The sequence below is a fragment of the Rattus norvegicus genome, chromosome 15, assembly GCF_036323735.1.
Source record: "Rattus norvegicus strain BN/NHsdMcwi chromosome 15, GRCr8, whole genome shotgun sequence".
Classification (NCBI taxonomy): domain Eukaryota; kingdom Metazoa; phylum Chordata; class Mammalia; order Rodentia; family Muridae; genus Rattus; species Rattus norvegicus.
This window is the reverse complement of record NC_086033.1, coordinates 926,619-954,319: the sequence shown is the minus strand read 5'-3', so window position 1 is coordinate 954,319 and position 27,701 is coordinate 926,619. Positions and strand designations below refer to the sequence as shown.

The 27,701-nt window shown below is 41.9% G+C and overlaps 1 protein-coding gene across 33 annotated transcripts in view; it reads right to left on the bottom strand.

Moving 5' to 3' along the window:
* Positions 1-27,701, bottom strand: part of Kcnma1 (potassium calcium-activated channel subfamily M alpha 1) — a 706,053-nt gene that overhangs the window by 102,798 nt on the left and 575,554 nt on the right. For 30 of the 33 annotated variants that reach the window (XM_063274699.1, XM_063274700.1, XM_063274706.1 and 27 more), the window contains one exon: positions 3,160-3,253. In XM_063274699.1, coding sequence (XP_063130769.1) covers positions 3,160-3,253 — 94 coding nt within the window. Of the gene's footprint in view, positions 1-3,159; positions 3,254-7,579; positions 7,667-27,701 lie in introns of all 33 variants that reach the window. The other 3 variants (XM_063274720.1, XM_063274723.1, XM_063274724.1) reach the window with 1 other exon arrangement.

The following is a 27,701-nucleotide window of genomic DNA, read 5'->3' as shown; positions in this document are numbered from 1 at the left end:
AACCATCACAGGCCATTCTGGGCTCTGAGTCTCTCTCAAGCTGTCCATATCACCACCCATAGGCCACTAAAACCTGTCCACACTCAAGAATGATTGATTCTGCTCAAAAGTGAGGCATGGAACCATGCTGGAAAGCCCACTTCAAACAAGTCATTAGCTTCTTTATGGATTTGTGTATGGGGAGGGGCTGTTATAAGGAATTGGACCTTGGAGTCTCATCTCCTGAAGAGTAGAAAAGGGGCATTCGAAGAGTTAGGAGGAAGTAGGAGAGAATATCTGGGTATGAATCTGCAAAAGAGATATGAAAGAAAAGGATTTGGGAGTCTCACTAACAGTGCTATACATTCAAAGGTCAACCAGAAGGGCCTTTGGTCGGATCCTTCATTGCTAGGTTGGACATGAAGGAAAATGGAAAAGACTCAATACAGACCCCGCTTCTGCATCTCTGACAGTAGATGATGAATGTTAACCACCTGGGATGGGGGCAGAATTCAAGGACAAAGAGGAGTATCATCCACTTGTGTGGATGGTTTTTCCCAGTTAAGTCATATGGAGAACATTGTAAATAGGTAAGACAACACATCAGATGAAGGTAATTTTAGTGAGATCAGCAGCCCATAGGCACCAACATGATAAGCCTGAGTTCTGTAGCTTGGCAAGTTTTGGCTCACCCCATTTAGCTATTCTGATGTACTACGAAGTAGACAGCTCTGGCCTGGGATGACTGTCTCCCTCAGCCCCTCTCAGGCAGGCAATGAAAGCAAGATCCACTTTGAAAATTCTCCCCCATCATGCAAACTGACATGGGCATGCTTTTCAAAAACCCACAGCCAATCTGTTGATCATTACTTATTTACAAAGGCCTTCAGGCAGAAAGTCCTGTAAAAACCATACTTGATACGGTATACACTAGCTTTCTCTGCTTATGGAAAAAAGTCCCCCCAAGGCTACCTCCAACCATCACTTTCTATTGCACATAAAACGTAGCACGTAACACTAAAGTATTTAATATATATGGTATAATATATCTACAGAAAAGGCATTTGTGTAGAAGTATGTTACCCTGGATTTGGTAATTTGATGTTTTGCTGAAGGCTACGACTTTAAAAAGCCTCCACCTCTTACAGGAGACCTGTCATCTTGGTACCCAAGAGCCAACAGAATAAAGAAGTACCCTTAAGCAGCAAAACTTTGACACAGCTTTGAAGCATATGAAAACAGTGTAACTCCTCAGAATTATTATTACTCGAGATCAAAGCAGCGAGTCATACTTTACATAGCAAACAGGGACAGGGAATTTGGCTCCCAAGGTTTCACATTTTTCAGATTCCTCTTTATTTATTTATTTGCTTCTCTAAATTTAGGCAAAAGGAAGCACTTGGGCCTTTCTCTCCTTTAAATGGAGAAAACTATTAGCATTAGATAGGCCGATTACCTAAAGGTGAGTAAATAGGACTTGGATGCTAGGCTGACAACTGGCGTCATAAAACCCAGTGGCTTGGCAGTTGGTGCCTTTTATTCCTTCTCATAAACTGTAAACACGCATGTAAATCAGTAGAGCCCCAGCAAGGCTGAACAGAAGAGGCATAGGAACTGGAAGCCTTTTTCATCTGAACGGAGAAGTGCAAGCATGGCAAAGGAGAGAGAAGGGGCCAGGAGGATCCATGACCTCAGTCCTGAAAGACAAGTCCCTATCTATGTCCCAGGCAGATTGACACAGAGGAGGCAAGAAAGCAGAGAAGTGGGAATTAGAAATAATATTGCATGCCAGTAATAACAGGAAGAGGGGACCATGGTCAGGAAAGAGGCAAGTAATGTTAGGGAGGCACAGAAGAGACCATTTAGGATGAGCATTACAGTGCTGAAATCTCAGTCTCTCTCTCTCTCTCTCTCTCTCTCTCTCTCTCTCTCTCTCTCACACACACACACACACACACACACACACACACACACACACACACACACACGGAGACCAGATGACAACCTCTGGTGTCATTCCTCAGGGACCTTCAATCTTTTCTTTTGAGGCAGTCTCTCACTGAGTTAGAACTAACAAGTAGTCTAGGGTGGCTAGTTCACAAGCCCTATGAATCCACCAGACTCCCTCTCTCCAGTTTTGGGATTACCCATGAACGTCTGTACCTGGCTTCTCCATAGCACCCGTGCATTGTGGACATCAAACTCATGTCTTTACCCTTTGGACTGTCTTTACATGCCCTGAAATCTTTCCTTGTCATTTATAGTGTTGGAGAATTAGGATATCTGAGAAAACAAATGGTAAGATTGGGAGACAATCAAAGAAACAAAGGTGACACAAGATGAATTTTCCAAACAGGAACCTGTAGAATTGTACTGAAATTCTGTTGCATTTGCTATTTCTTAGATGACGTCATAGTTCAGAAATGGGGAGAAGAAGAAGAGAAGGAGAGATAGATTGAGAAAGGAAGGAAGGAAGAAAGAAAGGAAAGAAGGAAGGAAGGAAAGAAGGAAGGAAGGAAGGAAGGAAGGAAGGAAGGAAGGAAGGAAGGGAACAAGAAAAGAAGACACACACCCAATTCCATAATTAATATTGCTTTTAACCTGAGTGGAACTGGATTGCTTCTGAACTTTGCTTTGGCAAGCCCACGGATTATTAAACTTTTTTTTCTCAGTCAAAATCAATTAACAGAAATTTGATTTCCATCGACAGGATAAAAGGAAGGTAATCTTCAGGTTCATTTTTTATTGTGATGATACATCTCACATACGGCCTTAAGTACAGAAACCAGTCCTCAGAGGGACTCCAGCAGAAAGAGTCTTGCCGCAGGCAAACTAACCACAGAGTCCCTCTGATTGGCTCTCAGCGTCATTAGTGCCACTGCTGTTTAGTAACTACACACAGACAGGACATGGTGACAGCTAAGACTTTAAAGCCTATGTATTTTTCAAACAGCTTTTCAAACTGTTTTTCGTGACAGAATTTTTTCAGCTCTATCATTAACTGCTGACAAGCTGACAGAATAAATACTCTAGTCTTTAAGAAGCTATCGAACGATCTCGCTCCCCTCCCCCCATGGAGCTGACTGGGGAGGGAGGTCTGGGCCTGGGCTTGGGCAGGTGGGAAAGCCAAGGAAGGAGCTGGGGAGGTGACCATGCTGAGGTTGAAGGGGATCCGCTTACCTCATCAGCTTCGGGGATGTGTTGGGTGAGTTCCTCATGCCCCCATTACGTTGTTTTTTTTTTGGTGACAGTGTTGGCGGTTGCTCATCTTCAACTGCAAATACAGGCAGCTTGTGAGATTATGAACAGTTTGAGGGCAGACTGCGAAACACAAGCAAGATATCAAAGGACACACATTCAAGGCTCAGTCACTCACTAGAGAGGCAGGGCTGTCTTTAGAGGCCCCATGACAAAGACTGGATGAGTTAGTCAGAGAGACCAGCTGAGAGGAGGTTGAAGCGCTATTGCTTTATGCACCAACCCTTGAGCATGCACTGTAAACAGACTAGAACAATATATAAATGCCCTGACATATTAAGAAAAGTGAGAAATAGTGATTTATCTACACACGAAAGAGTCACATCATTATTCTTGAGTTAATTTTGGTTAAGAGTTAATACTTTGCTTGGTTGAACAATTGAAATGACTTTTCGGGTAACTAAAATCAGAAACAGAGTTGTATTTGAGGTAGCAGATTCATTGCCTGCCTGCTGCCTTTCCAAATGAACCAACTTAACTGGCTCACGATCCTTGTACCCACAGCAAGAACCTTGAGGAGAGGCAGAGATTCCAGGCCTTGGCTGCCCATGGTTCACAATGGCCTGGGACACTAGTGCATGTAGGCTCAAGAGTCCCCAGCCCAGCTCAGCCCTCCTTCCTGCAGCTGTGCCCGGGAGGGTACTTGGTTCTGATGAAGAACATTGGCATGAAGAAAGAGGTGGCCACTGAATGATACCTCTTAATGGTATGGCGGGTGGAGATGGAGGGTAGCAGAGAGGGACTGGAAATCACAGACTGCTTTCTAAATGTCTAAACCACACAGACCACTAAGCAATGTGAAGCTTCACTCACAGACAACACAGAGCAATGAACTCTGCTGCTTTTTGTCCAGATACCCACTAAGAAGTCCCGGATATGGGTTAGTCTGCACCATCCTTGGTTGGTAAGGAGAAATGCTGGATAATTAGCAGATACTTTGCCCAGCCTGTCATCCAAGGGGCATGTGCAACAAAATTCTAGTCCTGCTCTCCCCAACCCCACACAGTCTGGGCAAAAGCTGTGATGTCGAGAAGGAGCTCTAGGATCCTCCGATTCTTAGAGGTGACTGTCATACATACTAGGAGGAAACAGCCCTGGAACTCAGAATGCATGGAAGTTACCTTAAAGCTAAGAAGAGAAATATTAGTAATGACATCGAAAGAAGCTCGGTATATGTTAATATGCATGAGCTTTAGATGGGGGTGGGGGTGGGTGGGGACAGGCCAGCTCAGTGGCTTCCTATTGTCCAGAAGACCCGTAACAGAACGTGCATCCTACAGCACTTCCCTGAAAACTCTAAATAGACATAGGCAGTTAGGACACACAGCACCAAAGGGATTCAAACAATCTAACCATACTCCAAACTAGCTTCAGAATCTCCCGCTTCTTATGAGTACCTGCTCTACTGTCAACTTGGGGTTACCTCATGCTGACTGACCCAAGGCAAATGGTATGTCAAGGCAAGAAGAACACTAGGTGGAATCAAGGACAGAAAGGGCCTTTGCTCACAACCCTGTTCCTGCTCCCTCCTCACTCCCACCCCCACCTCCCACCCTAGGCTCCACTCAGGCTGAGACTCTTTCAGTCACTTAGTGCTCCAAGCTGGGACTATGTGGCTGGGAGGATATCGTATCTTATCAGAAATGAGTATCCACAGCAAATCACACGGAGACTAAACAGCACTTAAAAGATTAAAGGAAATAAATACAAGCCACATAAATGGTATTGAAAAAAAATCACTTAGAGTTGATATGCATCTCTCAGCCAGCAAACAGGCACTCTGGCTTTGACCTGAATTCATCTTCCTTTCTGAAACTAGGGGGTAGGCATCCAAAGCAATTCGAGGTAGGATAAAGTGTAAGTGAGTATACCTGCTCACACAAATGCCTGGGTAGACGTTTGCATTTTTCTGGCTTAGGCTGCCAAAGGTGGTCTTACATCGATTCTTCGAATAATACAAGGCTGTCTTTTAGTGTTCGGGGTCACATTCCACTGCAAGAGGGTGACCTGGATGGCTGCTAGCGCACCGCTTCAGTGAGTTTTTATGTGAATTCATGAATATGTTTATTGGGAAGTACAAACTACTTTTCCTTTCATACGCTTATAGTGCAACATCCCAAAAGATCTTCCATCTAGCCTAGTCAACAATGGCTGGGTTTACCTGAGTTCACTGCATGTTATCATGGCTGTGACAAATTATGGAAAGAGTCTCTATTTGTCACTTTCACTGACTGATCTGCTGCATTCTTGCTTAACTTTTCTTTCCCCATTAGCTCCAGGCCTCTAATAAAGCATCCTCTTCAGCTAAGCACACTTCCCATTTACCCAGTCACTGCTGTTGGCTGGCATGGCTCTTCAGATGTGAGATCTGCAAGTTACTATGTGTTAGCCAACTCTGGGGAGACACCTCATCGTGGAAAGAGTCTAATGCCTGCTTCTATGCGAGGAGACTATTTATTTTCATTTTGACTCTGAGAGATCATCCATCATAATCATAGCACATTTAGACTGGGATTTGCTCACTTCAATGGAACCATGTTCAAAGCTTTACCCGGAGCCTGGAAATCTGGTCCCTGAAGAGCTGGGATGGAAAATGTCCTCGGCTTAAATATATGAATGCTGTGTAATGGAGAACATTACATATGGCTTAGGTCGCACAAGAGGATCAAGGATAAGTTCTCTTTACTAAGAGGAACTTAAAATATATTTAATTATTATCCTCTCTCTGGATTCCACCAATGTTTGCATATTTACAGAAAGCAGTTCTAGGAAAAGGAGCTGATCTCTCAGATATAATTCTTATTTCATGGCGTCTATGATTACATGAGAAATGAAAATGGAATTAAAAGAGAGACCTAAGTTTACTTACTTTCATGAAAGACAAACATGTTCAAGCAGGGAACCATTGCCTTAGGAGCACAAAGAATCACAGGCTTGTATCTAACCTGCTTTCTGGCTAATTGCAATCTGCTTTCTAGAATTTTCCCTTGTCTCCTTGCAGAGCAGGCTGAATGAAGACATGTTCCTTTAAGGAAACCTGAATTGCCAGCTCCTTTAAAACACAAACAAGTTCGGGAATCTAATGTGGAATTTTTATAGGAGCCAAACTCTCCCTAGTCTTCGAGCCCTCGTAAAATTCAAGGGCTTGTTTTTGCACATCCCTAAGTATAACACTTAATGTTCTGTTGTAACTTCCCAGCGCTCTCTTGTCTAATAGGCCTTGAATCTAACAGTTTTACAGTTTGGGGAGAAGAGTCAGCTTTAGGAAAATGTCAGGCAGGTCTAATGAGGCTTCAGATCCCCTGGTTTGCGCTGGAGTTTAATTTAAACTTACAATGATGTTTTAACATGTTTGCGTTTTCTTGACTAAAGAGGATTCATTATTTCAGTGACATAACCTCCAGACAATGCTCTGGGAATTGATTTAAGATGTGGCGGTAATTCCAACAGCCTTAATGCAGAGCCGAACATCTGTAACAACATTTCAGTCCCTTCTCATCAGCATTCTGTTTTTAAGCAAGAGCAAAGCAACATCTTCCAGAAACACTGGCCAGGGGCTGGGGCTTACTTGAAAATGATCAGATATTTTAGTAGATTTCTTTTTAAAGAAATCCCTGCTTTTGTCTCCCTCTCCAGACTACAAGTATTATGCTGGAGACCACTGATGCTTCTTGTAAGGGTCATTGAAGTGGAATGGATAATAATGACTCTGACTTTCAGTTTGCCCAAGTAGCGTAATACTTACATGGGATAAATCCACCAGTCCCTCAGCCTGGGGCATTTTCCCTTTTCCCTGTTTTCCCCAGGAGATTAAGGAGGGTGGGGTAGATGGGGTGGGGGATGAAGCTCTGAGATTTAAAGGTGGGTTTGTTGGCTGGAGTTAAAAAATAGCTCCAAGCAAATAAATTCAGAAAAATAATAAAAGGTAACAACTCATAAACATGAGACGAACAGCTATCTCCATTACGTTATTAATGACCACATCTGGGTTAACACACATCTGCACACACTTAGCAGATCATTAGTAATGTCATATTCACACTGGAGTCACTCAGAATAAATGGCATGCATAGTGGCATTGAACACAAAGGCATCAAAATGAAGGGGCTTCCTACTGAAATCAGGGCACAAGCTGCTAGTTGGAAAATGGGTTGTTTTCGTGATTATCCATTGGTTTTTTTGTTTTTTTAATGGCCTTTCTGTTTCGAATTTTCTATCCCAAAGAAGTTAAATGCATGCTGAAAGCCACAGTAGTCCTCTGTCTTCTTCAACTGAGCTTAGTGTGAGCTGAGGGGTACCAGGCAATTGTTAAACATTGAGACAAAGCCCAGCACTCCTTCACCTGGCTTGGGCATGTGTTGAGAATTGGGAGTTGCATTCTTGTGCACAAATGGGTCTTTGTGATAGCGTGCTCTAGCTTCAACCTTGACTGCCAAACAATAAGGAAAGAAGAAAATTGAAATTAATCCCGAATGAAATTATTCATTACAAAAGTTACCAACTAGTTTTTAGCACTAAATACAACCATCATTTTGTGTTAGAATGAAAGATTCTCCCTTGTGACCGAATAGCAGGTTCTTCTCCCCTCCCCACCTCCTCCACCCCCTCAACCTCCATTGACTACCTAAAATACTTTCTAGAGCAGTGAAATCTAAAACTTAAAAAGACATTCTCCTTTGTATAGAAATTTCCAGAAATATACAGAGTTCCTCTTCTTCCCTATAACTAACACACACACACACACACACACACACACACACACACACACACACATCAAAACTAGTAGCTCAGGGGTATTATCTTCTGGGAAGAGCTGTAGAAAGTCCTGTTCAACACTGCTCATGGCTCAAGTCTTTATCCCTAAGTGTTAAACTATAGATTCTCATCCCAGACTGTCAACTTGATCAGCCATCTTGGTTTTGATATCACTGTTCAACTTGGTCTAAATCTAAATGTCGTGCATTGAATACTCAGAAAGAGTAGTATAACCAGACGTTTCAAGGTAGAGTTCAGAGGTAGAGTGCTTGCTTAGCATGAATGATAGCCTAGGTTCTATCCCCAGCATCACTAGAAAGGGGGAGATTGTGATGTGTCTCATTTCACTGTGACACCTGTACCATCAGTACCATCAGAAAGACATGAGTACTTTCTAGAGTGGTCCTGTTGGGTATACAACTGCTCTCTGGCAAACACTGAGGGTAAACAGTGAAAGCACAAACAGTGACACCTTGCTGCCATCAAGGTTAATAGCAGCATGCTTCCTTTCATCTCCAAGACAAAGCACAGAAGCCCCAGTGATGTTATCATTCTGTGCTGAGAGCCACTGTGGGAAGAAGCTCCTTGGCTGACTGAATTTCCTGAGAAATGTAAAGGCCTTCTCTCCACCAAGAAGTCTGAACTAATTAAAACTTGGGTGTTTATAATGTGGACACTAGGGGAAAATGTGTCCTAAATGACAAGATCCTCCCACCCCTGCAACCCCCTCAGCAGCCTGTCATATATACACAGACCCGGTAACAGGAAATGGGTGTATCCTTAAGAAATGACTGAAAAGCAATGATAATAAATCCCAGACAGATAACCCATAATGTAGGCTAGGTACCATGACTGTTCATGCTAGTACCTGACTGTTGATGCAGGATGAAGCCATGAGTCCTCTAATGAAACTGAGCAATACACACCCCTAAGACAAAGGGTAGGGGACTTAGAAAACTCATCCTTAGGATGAGAATGACCGATCTGACAATCAGGGGATATAGCATCCAAGAACTCTTCACAGTACCCCTACTAAGATCCTCAAGGAAAGTGGTTGTGAAAGATCATGGCAAGATATTGATATACAAATGACAAGATGAAGGATGTTGTCCCACCACCATACTGTCTCAAACATACAAAACTCCCTAAAATTGGACAGCCACATCTTCCTGTACATTATCCAGCTGGGCAATCTCATAACCTGTAGCTGAAAAAACAGGAAACAGATTTATTTGGAAATCTCAGAGGGTGTAAGTTATTAAAGGAATCTGTCATTATATAAAATGAAAATGGGTGGCTGTATTCCACTAACAGGGTACAAGGAACACCCGCCCCTTGGAGAGCTGGTAGGGCAGAGAGGGGAGGGTTTGTTGGTGATTTTCCATTTCTGGCTTTTGTACTGCTAATAGAAGAATAGGAAGGGAGACTTTAAGGAACAATAGGTTATGTAGAAGTTAATCACAGGGTATATTTCTGGCTCTATTCACTGCCTAGGAAACCTGAATTGTGTAAGTTTGAGTCCATCAATATAGAGTAATGAAGGAATTCAGCTCCTACATGAGAGAGAGAAAAAAAATACTACATGAATATGTTAACAAGATCCATGTGACTTTCACTGTAATTTCTTTCTATAAATAGGAATGAAGGCTTCTTTAGACTCAAACTAGGTAGACTGAGTACACCAATGGTAACCACAAATCCCATCCAATTGTATCTCTCAAACAACAAGCCTCTGCCTCGTTTGCATCACAGTAGAGGAGTGATGAACATCACTCAGAAAGCATTGCATCTAGAATCTCAGATCATACATCTTCCCTGAACTCTGACCCTGCTGTATTTGCCCATCACATACTTCCCTCATTTTGGAGACTTTTTTGCCCTTTTCCCTTTTCCTTCTTTTTTTTTTCCCCTTTGGTCTTAGAACAGGCTTCCCCATTGCCTCCAGTACAAAGGAGGCTCAGGTGAAATTCCTAGGTGTTAGCCTCTCAGCAAAAACACACAGATGTGGACAATGGAATTAGAGGAGGAAGCACACAAGTGAAACGAGGAATGCAAGAACATCCCTGAGTGATTCTAGTGGAGTAGAGAGAGTGCCACGGGAGCAAGAAGACCACTTTTAATTAATTTGAACCAAACTAGGGCAAGACTTGAACAGAGATCAATAAAACAGATCAACCCTAATCCCCTCCCCTCTCAGCACCTTCTTCCTCAAGTCAAGTGGATGGAAAGGCCAGCAGGCCAAAGGTAGAACTGATTTTTGCTTGCAGCCCTACTGTGTGATGGCCATGTTTGGTAGGCCATTTAGAGCATGAATGAAGATTGCTCAGCTCCTGGCACCACCAGCTGCCTTCTTCTCAAGGCTCTTTCATGTCCAGGGTCAATAAACAGTGGCCTCTCACATGCTTAAATGATTGGTGAAAACTATAAGGATAATATTTCCTACAATATTAAAAAGATGTCAGGTAGTCATGGGAGGGAATATAATCTTGCACTTCAAAGGCTGAGGCAGGATGATCAGGGTTTGGTGCCAGCCTGGATTCTATTAAGAGTACCAGGAACAAAACAAAACAAAATTCCAGTTTTAGTCTCTATAAATAAAATTATACGTGACCAGAGCTACCATCATTTATTTCCCTATTGTCCCTAGCTTCTCTCCTTCTATAACAATGTTGAGTAACTTTATAACTTCAATAGAGACCATACAGCCTACGAAGCTTAAGATATTAACCAGCTGACCCTTGGCAGAAAAACTGTGTCGATGCCTTCGGCGGACTCCTCTGCACATCTGTCCAGCTTCTGACCTTTCCAAGGGACGCTATACTTTCCCACCTTCCCAAACAGGCAAGCAATACAATAAGGGTCAGAGTCTTATTATATTGAAGCACACAGTCTAAGGACTTGGAGGCAGATAGAGGTCATTTCGTGACACTACTGTCCCTAGGAACCAACCTGCTATAGGCCCCGCTGGTTCCTTCATGTTTGGAGGACTTGAGTCAGGTGAGTTCCACCTTTTTCAATCAAACTACTTTAAATTCATCTACCAGGTGCTCAGAGAGCCAAGGCTCAGCCCGTCCTCTGTTAGTAATTCCTCTAAGCTGTCAGTATGTGCTGCCAGTCCACCCTGTGAGAGCCCGTACAAGACAACAGATTAACCATTAGAGTAGATATGTTGAAAATATACAGTTTCAACCTTTCCCCGGCTAGCTCAGAGCGATATACAGATGATTATTTCAACCGTCAGCTGCCGCATAGATTTAAACCCCCGCGTAGTAACTCCTGGATTCGTCTGCCCCTTGTCAAACTGGCATAGCGTTAGATGGAGGATACATGGTGTGGCAGTTTCACTGCGAATCCAGAATGATCCAGACGGCTGCTGTCTCTTTGTTAACAGGAAGCCAAACTGATGAGTTTGTAATGCGTTTCTTATCAAAGGTGGTTTCAGAGAAGAAAATGCACCCCATCCGTTTGGCAAGTATTTCATAGAGGCCAGATTATGGGCTTTAATCAGAGCACTGACGTTATTTTCTTGAAGAAAGAGAAAACCCAGCATCCATCCCATTAAAATCATCTCATGCCAATGAATTATGTATTTATGAATTTATAATTATCCTTGATTCTTTCCTTCCTGCTGCATCCTTAATAAAATCATCAGCTGGAGCCTACAGAGTGATGACGAGTAATCTATAAGCATCCTCATTTATTTATTTATTTGTTTATCTATCTATCTTACTTATTTTAAGGTTAGTGCTGATATTTTTGAGCCTTGTGTCTAAAACCATCATTGTGAATGGCAGGGTTGCAGTTCTCAGTTCATACATTTAACAAAGAAACAAAGCAATATATTGGAATGTGTGGTACCCAAAAACAGACTTCCTTCTAATATGGCTTATTATTGTGTAGGTTATATTTATATTGTCATGAGGAAAATTCCTGTTGAGATGCCAGACACTGATCTTTGCATATTGAAAGGACTCACATGGGTGACCAAAGCTCCTAGCTTTCTGTTGGAATCTAACTCCCTGTTAGATTCTGTGGCTAAACACTGGCATTAAACCTAGTTTACTGGGTCATCCTTAAAAAAGATGAGATTTTCTTCATTATGATCTTCCCTTCATTTTCCTTATTTAAAGATATTACATGATATTCTTGACTCCTGAGATTTCAGATATGCTCTTAAAATTGGCTGCACCCTCTCCCGACCCTGGCCCTGCCCATTCCTCAAGGGCATTCGAGTTGCTGTTTCCACCAACCAACAGAGTGGTATGAGGTAAACATAACCAGTGGGTTATTTCTTTGGATCACTTCACGCTGTGTGCATGAGATTGTTAAGGACAGCCCTTACAACACAGGCTTCCTCCTGAGTTTACAAATTGTCAGATATCCAAAGGAGTGGAGAAAGGATCATCCTACCTAGGAACCTGAGTCTTGCCACCTGCTCAGAGTGAGAAACAGAAAAGAGAGATGGTGTCAGGCCTCTTGCAGACACCAGTGCAACCCCATGTCAACTGCTCCCAGTTACTGCGATGCTGGTTTACATTTTCATTTTGGGTTGTGAGTTCCTATTAGCTGGTATGTTTTGACTGATATCTCACCTTCTTTCTGTTTTCCCCTCCCCCTAAACAGCTTCAAATTAATATGACTAGCAGATGTCAATCATACTTTTATTTCTGTTTTCACTTTGCTGTTTCTGTTTTTAAAATTAGTGCTTGGTTCACTGATTCTGCCTCCCAAAGACTAGCTGTGAATCCAAGTGTGTCTACATAGAGCTGTTTTCTAAACCATGTACTATACAAATAAATATCATTAATATTATCACTATTAGCTCATCCATAAACACTGTATCTGCTGTGGAGTTCATTGTGTCAAGAGCCCCTAGAATCCTAATATGTATTCCAGATGGTTAACACGATAATTCTCTGAAACTTAGATAAAAGCGAAGTGCATGGATTTTTTTAGTGCAATCCAGGTACCCAGTGAAAAATGTCCTGACAGAGCCCTTTAGAAATATGGGATGTTTTTAACCTTGAGAGTCAAAGAACAGTTGGGATTGTGATTTTACACTAAACACAACATTTAGCATGGTATGTTTCTTAAGGACATAGTCACCTTCTAAAGACACCGCTGAATGATCAGATCATAACCCATCTCTACTATAATTTATTGTCAGGACACATCCTGTGCAGCATTTTAAAAATACAAGTATGTAGTGGGTCTCTTCTTACTCAGCACACTGTGAAGAGAAGTTGTGGGATATAGTCCTTGGGTTTAAAGGACTCCAGAGATGGCCTCATCCTCTTTGGTTCAAGACTACACTAAAATCAAAGCCAGAAGCAAAGCCTGGATCTGCCCACTGTAATTCAGACCATTAGCCACCAGAAGCCCACCCATCAGGAAAACTAGATGATAGGGCATCTTGGAAGTACTTCCCTTGCCTGACTGACACCCTCAGTGTGTGTGTGTATGTGTGTGTGTGTGTGTGTGTGTGTGTGTGTGTGTGTAGGTCAACATTAAGTGTCTTTCTCTCTCACCTTAGTCTTTGAAGTTCAATGACTAAGCTGGTTAGCAGGTCCTAGGAAGCCTCCTGCTTCTGCTGTTACAATGCTAGGATTATAAGTACACAGCAGCACACCCGACTTCTGAGGCAGGTGCTGGGGAGTGAATGTCTGTTCTGATGATTACGTGACCTACCCCTCTATTTAAATGGGCTCCTACTCTCTTTCTGCCTCCCATAGGCAACTTGACCATTTGTCCAACTTGGAGAATGAGTTGGGTGTCTTGTACCAAACCCATCCTTTGCATTATTCAACAGTTGCCTTTGAACCATGTTTGTGTGGCCCCAGTGAACTCTTCAGGCCAAGTAATTAGGTTTGCTAAGTGTCATAAAACAAAGCAAACCAGAAAACTTTTAAACAAGTTCAATTGGAGGAGGCTGTGACGAATGGAACTCAGACGGAAAGAAACATGAAGAAACCCCACTGTTCCCTCTAAATTACAGGAAATTTGTGCTGTCTGGCTGTGAGGTGCTCTTTTTCCTGGATTTGCTGGGAGACCATGGGATGGTAGACATACGTTGGCAGGACAGGCAAATAAATGGGATGGGGGAGGTGATAACTCCTTTCCACTACTGAGCCTTCAAGAAACAGGCTACCCTCTCCCTTTCCACAAAACATTCCTAGATGAGGTACACTGTCTTTCTTTAAGACTTTCTTGGCTCTTCTCATATTGTTACCTATCATCTCCTTATTTAGTTCCGTTATTAATTTGCTTCCTGTTCTAACGTGTCCTGCTCCCCAACTAGACTTTGAAGTCCCTCTAATGTTGTTACACACATCTCACACATCACTGAGTCTCCCACTGGCTGGGTCCCCTGGTGTGGTTTCCTAGTAAATTGAACCTACTGGCTAGAGTTCGCTTGGCAGAGGAAAGGCACAGAGTCTGATGGTCAGAAGCCCTGGTGTCTTGTTCCAAGGCCTAGATCTCATGTGTGGCATCGGCAAGACACTTCCCATCCTAGAAGATTGGAGTTCATATAATGTAAGATCTTCCCAGCTCTGCTTAGTAATAATTTGAGCCTAAATGCTGTCTCTTATTATGTGGGAAATACCATTGGAGCCAGTCATGGACTAAAGGCTGCATAACTAGTCAGCCACAAAATAGTTCTCCAATACTTCCTACCACATTCAACCTAGAGGGTTACAGAAGAGAAAAACAAAGACTGTTGTGCCAGGGAAAATCTGATTTGCCTTGGTGATTAAAGTCCTGGCTTCCAAGGAAATGAACCAGGGAAATTTGTAGAATACCAGTGTTTGAGTCTCATGCCTGTCTATTCAACTGAAACCTTGGGAACACTGGGCTGAGGATGAAGTTCAAGGGTAGAATAATTGTCTAGCAAACACAAGTTCCAAGGTTCAATTCCTAACATTCCCTAAATACATACATGAAGGAAGGAAGGAAGGAAATAATAAAGTGACAAATAAGTAAATAAAGTATTAGTTAAACAAAACCTCAGGACTTTGCTTTTTCTTGTACTTTTCTTTTAAATCTCCAAAAAGACACCCAATAAAAGTGAATGACAAGTTTAGCTTGATAAACAAAACAGATATGTAAATGTGTAATACACAAGTTATATAAAGCTAGCCATACGAAAGAGTTATATAATGTCACATCAGAGCTCAATATACACCTCAGACAGTAAGTGCTACACAGTGGGACACTCACAGAAAATAGAGTAAGTTTAGAGACAAGAGTGGGATGGGAAGTCATACCAGCCTGGGCTTCTGTGTGCCAAAAGGTCACGGTCCTTTGCAGACACACGGTTCATGGGAATAATGTAGAGAGGGGCAATAATAAAGTGTGGAGAGAGCAGGCAGGTGGAAACAACAAGTCAAGTAAAGCAAAAACATGGGGAATACCATTGTAAGGACTCTAAGAAAGGCATTGTGAACAGAGAGCAACCAGGGTACCTGAGCACACAGCTAAACGGCCATAGATAGTGGCATACTGTAAAACCTCACATCCCACAAGACCTGAGCAAGTCAGATCATCTTAAACTTTCTTTTCCTTTATTCTAGTGGATGGGAAGTGGACATGTTGGAGAAACACTTTCCTTCAAGCTGCTGCAAAGTTACTCTTGTAACTTTGTCCAAGATAAGACATCTAGAAGTGCCTGCAACCTAAATGCAGGGGTCTGATTCTGTCATGGATTCTTTTATCCTGTGGAGGAGAACTGACAGCAAGATAAAGTTATTGAACCACTTGGAGAAGGGTTCTGTGTTCTATAGGAAGCTGACACCTTACAGTGTAGTCAACCTAACTTTGACTCTGAGATGCTTATTTCCTGTTTTCAGCTTTGAGTCCACCCTGTCGTCTGGGCAGAGATCTGGAAGGAAGGCCAGCAAGGACCAGATTTTACTGAAAACTAATGACAACTGTTTCCTCAAAAGTTATTGTCAACAAAAGCAGTTCTTGAAAGTAGAATCCTGGCCAGGGAACTTCCTCTGCAGCCTTCTGCCATGTGGTTTGGTCAGATCAGTAACACTTTGTCACAGACCCTTTCAGAACCACACAGGCACTTTCAGAACAAACACAGGCAAGGCAAAGAATGTATGGCACTGGCCAGCACCCATATCCCTGTTCCTGAAAGTTCAAATAGCTGAAACCAAAAATGTCCTAATGCACTCTCAAAGTTAATGATTTAAAATTATTCACGTATAGCATAAGTAAAATATGCCTTCCAAGTTTCTAACAGGTAGAATTACTAGAGAAAATAGGTAAATTATTCTCTCTAGGATACATTTGATTGTTCCCTTTCTACAACCTCAAAAAAAAAAAAAAAAGCCTGTCTCCTAAATAGGGCAGTATTTATCACATGTAGTTTTTTTTTTAAATTATCTGTGGTTTAAAAATAAATTTAAAAATAGACTATACATATGGAAAAAAAATAAAGTTGTTGCCTATAATTATGTTTTTTAAAATTATTTATTTATTAGTTATTTTGATAGTCATATTTGGCTCATTGATAATGCCCAGGTTGAAAAACAAATCAACTTTCCTAAAGACATTAAAATACCTTTACGAAAATCTAAAACAAGACATAAAAATAAACCTTTATCCTATTTGTCAGGATTTAGTTCTGACCCCAGAGAGAAAAGCAGCACCCTTTGGTGAACATGGATTCTAAATTGGTAATTCTCTGTCTGAGAACATCAAGTTAGAATTATTTTCAGTGGAATATTAATCCAGTCCATTTGTTAACTTTATAAACACGCCCTCCGTATCCTGGTGTGTAGCGTAGGAATTAACCTGTATAAGTAAGTAGACTAGAGACATCGCCATCCCACACAACAACAGTGGGATGGTGGAGGGGAGGCACTTGGAGGCTGAGTCTGCTTTCTGGGTCTTTGTCTTTTGAAAATACAGTGAATGTTTATTTAGCTGGAACTCTCTTCAAGTGAGCATTAGGCTGGGCAAATTGGATTTAAAAGAAATATTGCAAGTTGAGAGGTGTTGTTTTAATGGAGGTATATCTCTTGCAAAAAGAGTTTCAGATGTCCATCTTAGAGAAATAAAGGAGAATCAAGAGAAAGAAAAGGTAGGAAGTGAAGCCAGAGGATAGGCATTTAGAAGTCAGCTGGGAGGGAGCATTTCATTTATAGGGTTGCAGCGCCACCTTCTGTTCACCTCACACCTTCAAGCCCCCCCACCCCCGATTTGAGGCCATCTATCTCACAATCTAAGCATAAATGTGCAGCTGTACAGCTGTATTTCTCCAGCGCTGTTATATGTAAGAATTTTATTGCCCGTCAGCAGATTTCTAACACACTGGTTGAAGTTTAATAATCTTCTATTACCTGAAGTATAGGTTATATAAAACCTAGCATGCTAATTGTTGACAAACCAATTCTAATTCATGAAGTGTTGTAACTCACCCAGTAAATACTCAAATATGTCAACAGCAAGAGTCCCTTTTTGTTCTAACAGTATGCTATTAATACAACAACTGATTATTTAACACGGGACTCATAATCATCCATTTCAATACATGGAAGAATCAGGGAAAAGGCGTTCCCCTTATTAACTGAGCTTCCTCCTTTATTTTGTACTGAGAAAGAAGAACATGGACCCCCTCTTTTGGAGAACAGGGGCCGCAATCACAATGCCATTTCAGAAATGTGTTGATATAGTAAAGTCAGAGTTATAAATAGCTCATAGGTATTTACATAAATACCTTACATTTATAAGATGTTATATTGTTTTACATGGCAATGAAGAAGTTGTGGAGAAGATATGCCACTGATACTGTGGGCAGAGAAACACTACCTGTCATCTTTTTCTGGGGGTGGGATGGGGAAGATCACAGAGATGTGATAGCAAAGGAACACAATAAAGAGAAGAAGCCAGGATGTGATAGTGTATATGATTATATCTGCAAAGGAAACTGTGAAATAAATTAACACCAAGTACCCATGAGAGGCGGATGGTAGCTCCACGGCCAGCGGTCGCTGTGTATCAGGGAAAGCTTCTGTTCAGTAATAAGAGAACTGAAGTGTAGGCAGGCTGTGAATCTGGTAGCGATAACTAATGGCATGCCACTTAAGACTCCGATTAGATCTCTAACAGGGGGAAAATAAGAATAACAAAAGACTCGAAAGGACAGAAGAATGCAGCAGGGTTTGCATTTTTACTCCGGAAAAAAAATAAACCCCAAATGGGATCAAAGGACCCCGGGAAATGAAAAATGACAATTCCTCTCTCATCCCAATCTGATCTCAAGCCAAACTATCACCTGATAACAGTCTGGGGCTTTGGGGGAGGGTCAAACTGTTCTTCAGGTGCTGGGGAAGCAGAGAAGTGCCATGACCCATTCAGCTGAGAGAAACGTACTCTAATTTCAAAAAGTTATTGAGATTTAATCTCTAACAACTGCAAAAATAGTTCAGGCAACAACCAAAAGGGTTGATTCTAAACACACAGAAGCAATTGAGTCTGTGTAAAAAAAAAAAATCGCCTCACATCTGAGCATGGACGGCACTTGGATGAAGAGAATCAAGTGTCAGAGGAGCTGATTTGAGCTCATAGTTGCTCCCATAAGCTACATGGGGATTTGGCCACAGAGTTGCCATGGGAGTTCCCAGGAGGGGTGGAAGAGTGGAAAAGGTGGGTGGGTGGGTGGGTTGGGGTTCTGGAGGGGTCCTGAGCTCTCAAGATTTAAGCTGTGAGTTGACTCTGCTTAGCCAGTGTGTTAAGCCAGTAAGGTGGAGTCTAGGCAACTATCTGCAACCGGAGCAAACCTTTCCTCAGGTGAAAAGTGGGTGAATACAAATCAATGAAGAATAATAGGTAGATAAGGTAGATAAAAAGCAGCATGCATGTGTTAGAAAACTGAAGTCTGGATTCCAAGGACCTCAGAATGACATCATCCTGAAAGTAGTGAAAACGTGTCCAGTATACTTCTCTACCCACAAAGACTTAGGCAACACAATGACAAACATAAGGAAGGGAAGACAGCAGAATCTTCAGATCAACCACAGAGTCCACCACATAACTGTCAGCGGAGAGAATCAGAGAGCTGTGTTACCTTCACGAGAAGCAGAGGTCAGTTCTAGAATGATCTAAGGGTTGTCCAGTAGCCTAAGGAACCAATGATTTGGGCACAAATACATTCTTCAAAATAATATAAGAAAGCATGAGGACATTAACCATAAAAACGTATTCTTGACAGTTTCCATGTCGCTCCCAAAGTGTCTGCTGAATCCCTACTATGTTCTTGGCTACTGTGTACTTTATGACCTGAGTTCAAGGCCCATTTGTTTCTATAAAACTCAAGAAAGCTACCCAATGTTGGGTTTCTTTGGGTTTTTACAGGCTTTCAGAGAAGAGTCACCAATTCTGACTTGAGGTTTGGGTACAGCCAGCCAGGATAGCTTGCCAGAGTTGGCAATACTTGAAAACTAAACCGTGAAAGCAGCATCAGCAAAAGTCTCCCTGACAGAGTTAGATGGTAAGCATTTTGGTTTTCAGTAGCCAAATTTCTGTTGGAACAACTCCCAAATGTAGTCAGGGACAATAGGTGAATGGGGGTAGCTGCAGTAAAGTGGAAGTTCACTTATGAAAGCAGGTGAATGGCCAGATTTGGCTTTTGAGCCTCAATTTATGGATAGGTAAGTTTAATTACCTTGAAGAGGCTAGGGGAAGATTAAGTCACAGGGAAATATCATACCAATGTGTACATCAAAATGACTGTTTTGGAATAAGCCTAGAGAAAATGTATGTTAAAACTATAACTACAGAAGCCCATTGAGACCAAACTGTGAAGGAGTTTCATTGCCACGTTAATAAAAGTGAAAGCAAGAGATCCTCCTAATGTGACAAGTTACTTGGTTGTCAGAAAAGCCATCAAAAGATTTTTTTTTGAAATAGCTGGGCTTGGTGACACAGATCTATAATCCCAGTACCCTCAAAGCCAACACAGGAGAATTGCTAAGAATACAAGGCTAGTCTGAGCTACATAGTAAATTTTGGACCCAAAAGAACAACCCAAAAGTTCATCTTCTCCCTCTTTAAAATAAGATGGCAACAATTATGAGTTTGTACTTTAAAATAATATGATTAGGGGATGGGTATTTAGTTCAGTGTTAGAGTATTTGCCCAGTATAAGTTAGGTCTTGGGCTCAATTTCAAGTATGACACACACAATAAATTAATAATTATTATACTATACTATGCTATCCAATTCGGTAGTGGTCTAGGATGAGGAAGACCATTTAGAGGGAAATACTGGTAGATTGGGCAAGAAAGACTGAGCCTTGAGGTTGTTAATTCTCATTGCTCCCTAACAATGGTAATAGCGTATAAAATATGGCCCAAAGGCCAAATTGGCTATTGCTAGAATAGTTGAGAGGGCAAGACAGTGTGTAGATTTACAGGTTCAAAATTCACATGGACATCTCCTGAACTAAGAGACTCATCTTTATGTCGGGTCTATTCAAAGGAAAGAGTGTATGACACAGGTAAAGGTCTAGCACTAATATCCCTACCAAGAAATTCAACAAGAGGCAGAGATAGCCAGAGAAAACCACTGGGTGGTTGTGGTATGATGCCTCTACACCAACTGTTATCACAATTGCACAGAGGGAAAGAAACATCAGGAGAATGAATTCTCAAGATCTGAAAACAAATATCTACCCTTTCCTGTCTGTCCACCTCTGGTTTCCTCTCTCAACTTCCATTCATTATATTGAATTCATTGATTCTCCAGATGTACCTTAGAGGTGGAAAAGCCACAGAGATGGGGTTCCAGAATGACCAGGAAGAGGTGACTCAGAGTCACATTTTTCTAAATGTTCAAGTACTTAAACATCCCCTGCCAGAATCCTAGTGGCAGGGCTAGCCACAGCACTTATCAGGCACATACCTACTAGTCTAGAAAAGGTTTTGGGCCTCAAGATGTGTGTCCTTTTTTGTACCCTTCAAACTTTCACAAAATATGTTCTTGGATGAACACTGGGAAGAAACAAAATAAGGCACAGCTAGCATGACCAAGGATGACCTTTGGGGCAATTGGTGGCAGTCATTCATTATGGAAAGGCTGGGTACCGTTTGTGTGGTATGACTGTTGATAACCCTCTAGTCACTGGGATTTAGATAAGTGCATGATGGAGGTGGACTTCCTCTACCCAGTCTTCCTCAGGAGGAAAAAAAGAGGTGAGACTTTTGAATGAGCTCATCACAAAGTGCAGTCCTCTAGGCATTCTCAATCTTTGAGCCCAGCCAGAGGCCAAGGACTCACAACCTAAGAGCAAGACCAAGAAGTTACAATCTTGCAGTACTCAAATAATTTCATTCTTTACTCCTTAGAGGGTTCACTAGAATGCTGGCAGGCAGACTTCAGCATTTTGTTAAGATTTATGCCTTCAAGAGTTGAAATTTAAAAAACAAAACCAAAAAAAAAAAGTCCACAAACTTTTGAGTTCTACTTCATTGAGAAAAAAAACAAAAAGAGAATGGGAGTTCAAGGCTTTTAAGGGACTTTAGAGATCATGTCTTTTGGTTCCTTTATTTTACACAAATATGACAAAGATTTCTGGATGTTCAAGATGGAAAGCAACTTCCTAGGGAGAGTGTAGCTGCCTCTTATAGCTCTTGTACGCTTATTTCTGTTGAGGCGATGATTCCTTGATCTGAAAATTAAGTAAATTGACTCTATTTTAATTTTATAGCCTGTCATGCTAAGCTTTTCAACCCTCATCTCCCATCCATGGGCTGTCTCTGCTGTAATTGATTGGTCCTTTCATAAGGCTAGCTGGACAAGACTCCATCATGTGAAAGAGAAATGCATTAGCTATAGTCAAAGTGGCTACTTATCATTATTCCCATCAATACCATGAGGGATGGTGTTCTTTAGATCTAAGCATCTACTCACTCATTATGTGATTTTGGTCAAGTTCATCTTTTCATGTGTTAATGAATGACGATAATAACAATAATAGATCATAATACTCAACATGTGCAAGGCAATCATGTAACAAAGAGGGAGAGACAGAGAAAGAGATAGAAAGGGAGAGGGAGGGGGAGGGGGAGGGGGAGAGGGAGGGAGGGAGGGAGGGAGGGAGGGAGAGAGAGAGAGAGAGAGAGAGAGAGAGAGAGAGAATGCTCTGCACTTATGTATTTCCTTGCAGCCACTGAGATTAGTCCTATTATTAACTTCATCATATGGATGGGGAAGATAAGGAAGAAAGTCATTCTGGAAATTATTTTGAGACCCAGGGCAGAAATGGATGATGTCTATTCTGAAGCTGCCCAGATGAAATATCAGTGTCTTGAGAAGTATCATGTTTCATACCCTCATAAAACACTGCTCTTACTGTAGCAATCAGGATCTGCTAAGTGTCTACTTGATGACCATATCAGAAACAGGACCACAAGGGGACTTATTTCAAAGTTTCCTACCCCATAAAACAACACCCCACAGATTGTACTCTTCATCTATCATCTCCTGCTCTAAGGGTCCTCCTAGGATTTCAAATTTCAGTTGTCGGTAAGGTAAGTTCTAACGGAATAGTGAAAAGCCCCTGGAATTCCATCTTTACTGAAACTGAAGGCACAGAAGATGTCTGTCTATGTGATGCTAACCACATGTCCCGTGTAAAAATCTGTGCTTTTCTGCACTGTAGAAATGACCAACTTGACTTTGATCAAATACAGAGAGTATCTCAGAACCGCTAGATCAGTGCAGTTATTAGCTGAGGGAACTTTGAGAACAAGCCAAAAAGCTCAGGGTCCCTTCCTTGTCTTGAGTAGAATGAGCCAAATAATAGCCCTTACAGAAAGTACCTGGTCTTTGAAGTCTCTGGAGAGGAAGTAAAAGTGTCACCTAAGTGCTGAGGGTGAATTAGATCTGCTCACCTCCCGTGAAGTCATGAAGAGTCCCAAATGTTTGTTCCTTTGGCCATGTAGAGGCAGCTATCTAAAGATGGTGACACCTTCCCATGGTAAACCTCTGTTCAAATGCTGACCCTATCTGCTTCATTTTGTCCACCCTTGCTCCTCTGAAAAAATATTCAGATCCACTGAAATTAATAAAACTAAATGGAGCATCACAAGTCTCTGGTCTTCTAGAATGAATGCTCTATACATGATAGGATCCTCATCTCTCTTGATTTAGAAAAAAAAAATTGACTGGATCTTTGCCTACCCATTTTTTTGTTGTTGTGGTTTTGTTTTTTTATTCCTGTGCACCATTTCTAGATCTTCTCTCCCAGGACTTATCCTCCACAAATGCTGACTGTGCATGCAAGTTGATAGCTTTCAAGTTATGTCATTCATTCCTTATTCCATTTCCCCTCTTAAGTTCCTTGGACATTCTAGCTTTTACATGTGCATGGACATACTCTACAGCAAGCTAGTCAGAGAGTTTTAGGAGAACTCCATGGATCTGGAGTGAGCCTGCTTCTGTTTGCCACCATCCTTCACTGGTGGAGAATCCCTTCATTATTCTTTTGCCCATGAAATTTTTACCAAACTGGAATCCTTCAGGCCATTTTCTATACAAGTGTTCCTGCCAGTACAAGATGCCAATTCATTGATACCAACATACTAAACTTCTGAATGTATAGAGAAGGAAGCCAGCCCCTAGGTCCATTCTTTATCGAATAAGATCTAACAGGCTCCAGTCCAGAAAGCTAATATTAGCCAAAATAAAGAGCACTGTAATGCAAGGAGTCCACAATGCTCCCAGAACTTGTATGTCTCAGCCTACAGATACTCAGGTCACTGTCTATACATCTGGCACAACTCTGGCCCCTCTGTCACCATCCACAAAGCTGGTATGGTTCTACTCTGGAGCAGGAATTATCTTCACTTAAAAGTTGTGAAAGGTGATCAATCATGAGAGGGATGGGCCTTAAGAGTTCACTTTGAGTTTGTATAGTATCTCCACTGTAGCTCAGGGGATGATTGGCACTCACATTCTGTTTGAAGGGCTAGGACAGTTTCTTCCTAGCTAACTAGAAGGCTCCAAGAGAATTTGCTTGTGCCTTGTACTGTTGTTCTTGGATGTGAGAGAACTGCACATACCAATGTGATCAAACGAAATGGTCAAAGAGGAAGAAGACAGATGAGGAGAAAGAATAAGAAAGGAAGAAAAGAAGGAGGAAAGGAGGGAAGGTAGGTGTGGGGGGTGGGAAAGGCCAACTTTGGTTTAGCCTAGCTCTTCTAAGCTGATCATGAGAAACCCGTTTCCTCACAAGACTCTGCATACACATAGCAATCTTCCTTTGAAACAGGCACTGTCGAGGCACACAAAGAAGTCTCTTCCGTCCCCATTGTTTTGAAAATGGCTGCCTTCATTTTGCCCATCTTTGCAGACTTTGTATAAAAGAGAAGCAGAACTCGGAGCAAATGGAGGATTACCTGATTAAAGGCAAAACCCTCGAGAGAGAGGGAGATAGCAGGCAGCTAGATGGTTGAGTGCAGTCCACTACATTATACTTCTAGAAGTTGGCATCTTTAGTGTGTACAGCCTCCCTCTATGGCGAAATCCAAGGCACAAGAGCTTTTCCATGCTGTTTTAATAACTCTTTAGGGTTGACGGTGCACATAAATGTCACAGTTATGGACCTGGACAATGAACACAGGGAGTGGGGGAAGTCTTATGCAGAAAGAGGTAAAATGGAAAAGAAAACTGTGCCACAATCCTTAGAAATGCTACATGATGTCCCAGAATTTTGTGTGTGTGTGGCAGTACCTCACAAGAAATGTGTTTCATGTTTTCACTGGAGTAGGGTAAGCAGTTGAAAACTGCAGCGGGTTTCAGCGAGCAGGCTGTGAAGTACTTATTATTTTTCCCTTCTGTAGATGAAGGAAACATGCTGTCTCCCTGAGACAGATGGGAGGAGCAAAGCCTCCCCACCACAGGAAGAGATATTCAAAAATAATTTCCATGCTCTGGAATTGAAGCTACCACATGCAGTTGAAATCAGGGCCCTTAGAGGCTGGTCATGTGTCCCAGCTGGTGGCCCCATTTGTCTGCTGCTCTGCCTGACCCAATACTATCATATCAGCCCTTGAGCTGACCACCTCTGTTACCTTCAACAAGCTCAAGGCTTGTTCCACTGGAGAGAATGGTATGTGGAGGAAGAAATACTTGGTAAGGAAAGGAAGTAGATGGAGCACAGCCAGATAGGTCTCTAATCTTTGCCAAAGGTAAGTAAATGCCCCTCCACAGAAGAAAATTCCAAAAATCTTAAGTAGGAATTCTACTAGCTACTAGTCACGCTGGGAGAATATGGCTTAAGAAATCTCATTAATGAATAGAGTCCAACTGCTCCTGAGCCATTAAGTTGTCCATAGAGAGAGACCACAATATGTGGTAATTGGGTTAATATGTGGTAATGGTCTTCATCTGAGGGTACCCTGCTGACTGTATAAACTTCCTTAGAGCACCTCCATTTTCCCTTCCCCCATCACAGCTCTGGCCTTTCCCCTTTTGGGGGATTTGGAGGGTTTCTCAGATGTCTCACTATGATTGATCTCTTTATGGAAATGACTACCATGGCCCTATTGATTAGTTTCCCCAATCTGACATCTCAGTTGCTTCCTATTGCATTGAATACTAAGAGCAGCACCCTTGGATTGGCCCCTACCAAGGCCTATTTCATCTTCTTTTCTTCTTTCCCCACACTCTATAGAACGAATCACAAGCCTTGTGAGTGGCTACTTGCTTTTCAACGACTCTGACATTGCTCACACCTAGCACCATCACTGCCATAAGCATCCCTTTTTCATCTGATAGGATGAACTGGGTTATTCATTAATGCAAAGATCTAAGTGCCTCAACTTACCGGGAGAAAATGGAGCCATACCAACCTGCAACTTTACCAATGCTTCCTCATCAAATGACTGAAACTATACAGATAAGGTATACTACAGCTGCTTCAGTATAGGTAGTGTTAACTACCGATAGTAGGGGTGAATTAGAATCTGTCAACAGTGTTAGCACTTGCAAGGCAGGAAACAAAGACCATATACATTTTAAATCAAACACAGGCTGCCCATTCTTGCTGCTTTGGCAGAGTACCTTAGACTTAGCAGTGTAGTGACATCACTGTCTAGTCTGAATATAATCCAAGTTAACCAAGGAGCCATACCCTAGTATAAAATTAGCAACCCTAGCCCCCATGTTATGTATAGAATTAAAGAGATTGTACTTCTGTACTAACATAAGATAAGGGTACCACTGTCAGTTCAAATAGGGAGAGCCAGTTTTCATCAAATCTCACTGTGCCTTTTCTTACCAAAGGGTGTGACCTATACTTTTGGGATCAAGTGGAAAAAGAAGACGACCATCTTTTCTGTAAGTACCATAGAAAATGTCCTAATTTTACTGACTCAGACAAGTGTCTATCTCAGAGGAAGCTCTAAACAGCTTAAATGTTGGGTACCATGCAAGGAGGGAAGGTCTCAATGCACAAAGGAGATGAGATCAGAGGTACCACACATAAACTCTTTCTCATGTAGGTAGTGTCTAAAAGAAGGATGCCTAGAATCCTGTGCAGCAGTGCACAGTTTCTCTGGGCTGGCTTTACACCACTGTTGGTCTGATGTTAAATTGAGACAATGCCCAATCATATCACAACAAATTAGATGCAGACACGCCACAGCAATCAACTCAAGGAGCTCTCCTGAATGTAGGCTGGGGGATTCCCAGCTCCATAGCTGCATGCTCCCACAGATGTTTCTGAAAGCCTCTTCCCAGAGGCCCATTTAGAGAGAAATTAAATGCAACTTTGACTTAATTAACATTTTAAATGATAATGAATACAATGTAGATTCATAGGAGGCATTTACATTGTGTTGTAAAATTGATAAAAATTTAATAACTCTTTGTTAATAAGTTATATCTCCCCAGACCCATAAAGCCTAAGGCATTGGAAACTCCAGACTTGGTCTAATCCATGCTCCTGCTGTAGGTAAGAAGGAGGAAGATGGACTTGACATTTGCTCCAAGCCTGCTCTAATTCAAACCTCTGCTTGTTCATCAGCAATTTATTTCATCAAGTAAAGGTCAGGATTTGGGCTCAAGGCGGAGCCTTGACAAGAAGGCTTAAGTGAAGAGCAGGTTGGCTCTGGCATCTGTCACCCATAATAGTGGAAGAGGAGGAGAAATGGTGTGCTAGCTGACTACATCCGTATTCCACCATGGAGGTAAGAAGAACCCACTGCCTTGTGGTTACAGCTGTCAAGACTAGTATCCTGACAGCCAGCCACTGTCCTAAAATAAAAGTGCAAATATAATTTCCATGTCACCTTGCATAAGGACCTCTGTCTGGTGTACCTATACCAACATATTTCTTTATTTCCCATTAAAGAGCCAGAGTCATTTATTATAGCACAGAGCTCCTGGAACAGGATGTGGCTAAGTGACAGGATACATAGAATGGGCCCTTCTTCCCTTATTCTGGTATTTATACTTCCCGTTTCTCAATCCCATGTCAGAGAATGTCCTTCGAAACTCTGACTCTTCTGTCTACTGTTTTCTCCCATCTGAACACAGTGCACTGTCACAGGTAATTTACTTTAAGGGACTCAACAACACCTTGCCTTGGGTCAGGGGAGGTGCAGGATCTCTTACTATATAAATCAACTACTTCCTCTGCCACGGGACTTGTAAACACCAGCATCATATATGGCATGAAAATGGGCTTTGTTTG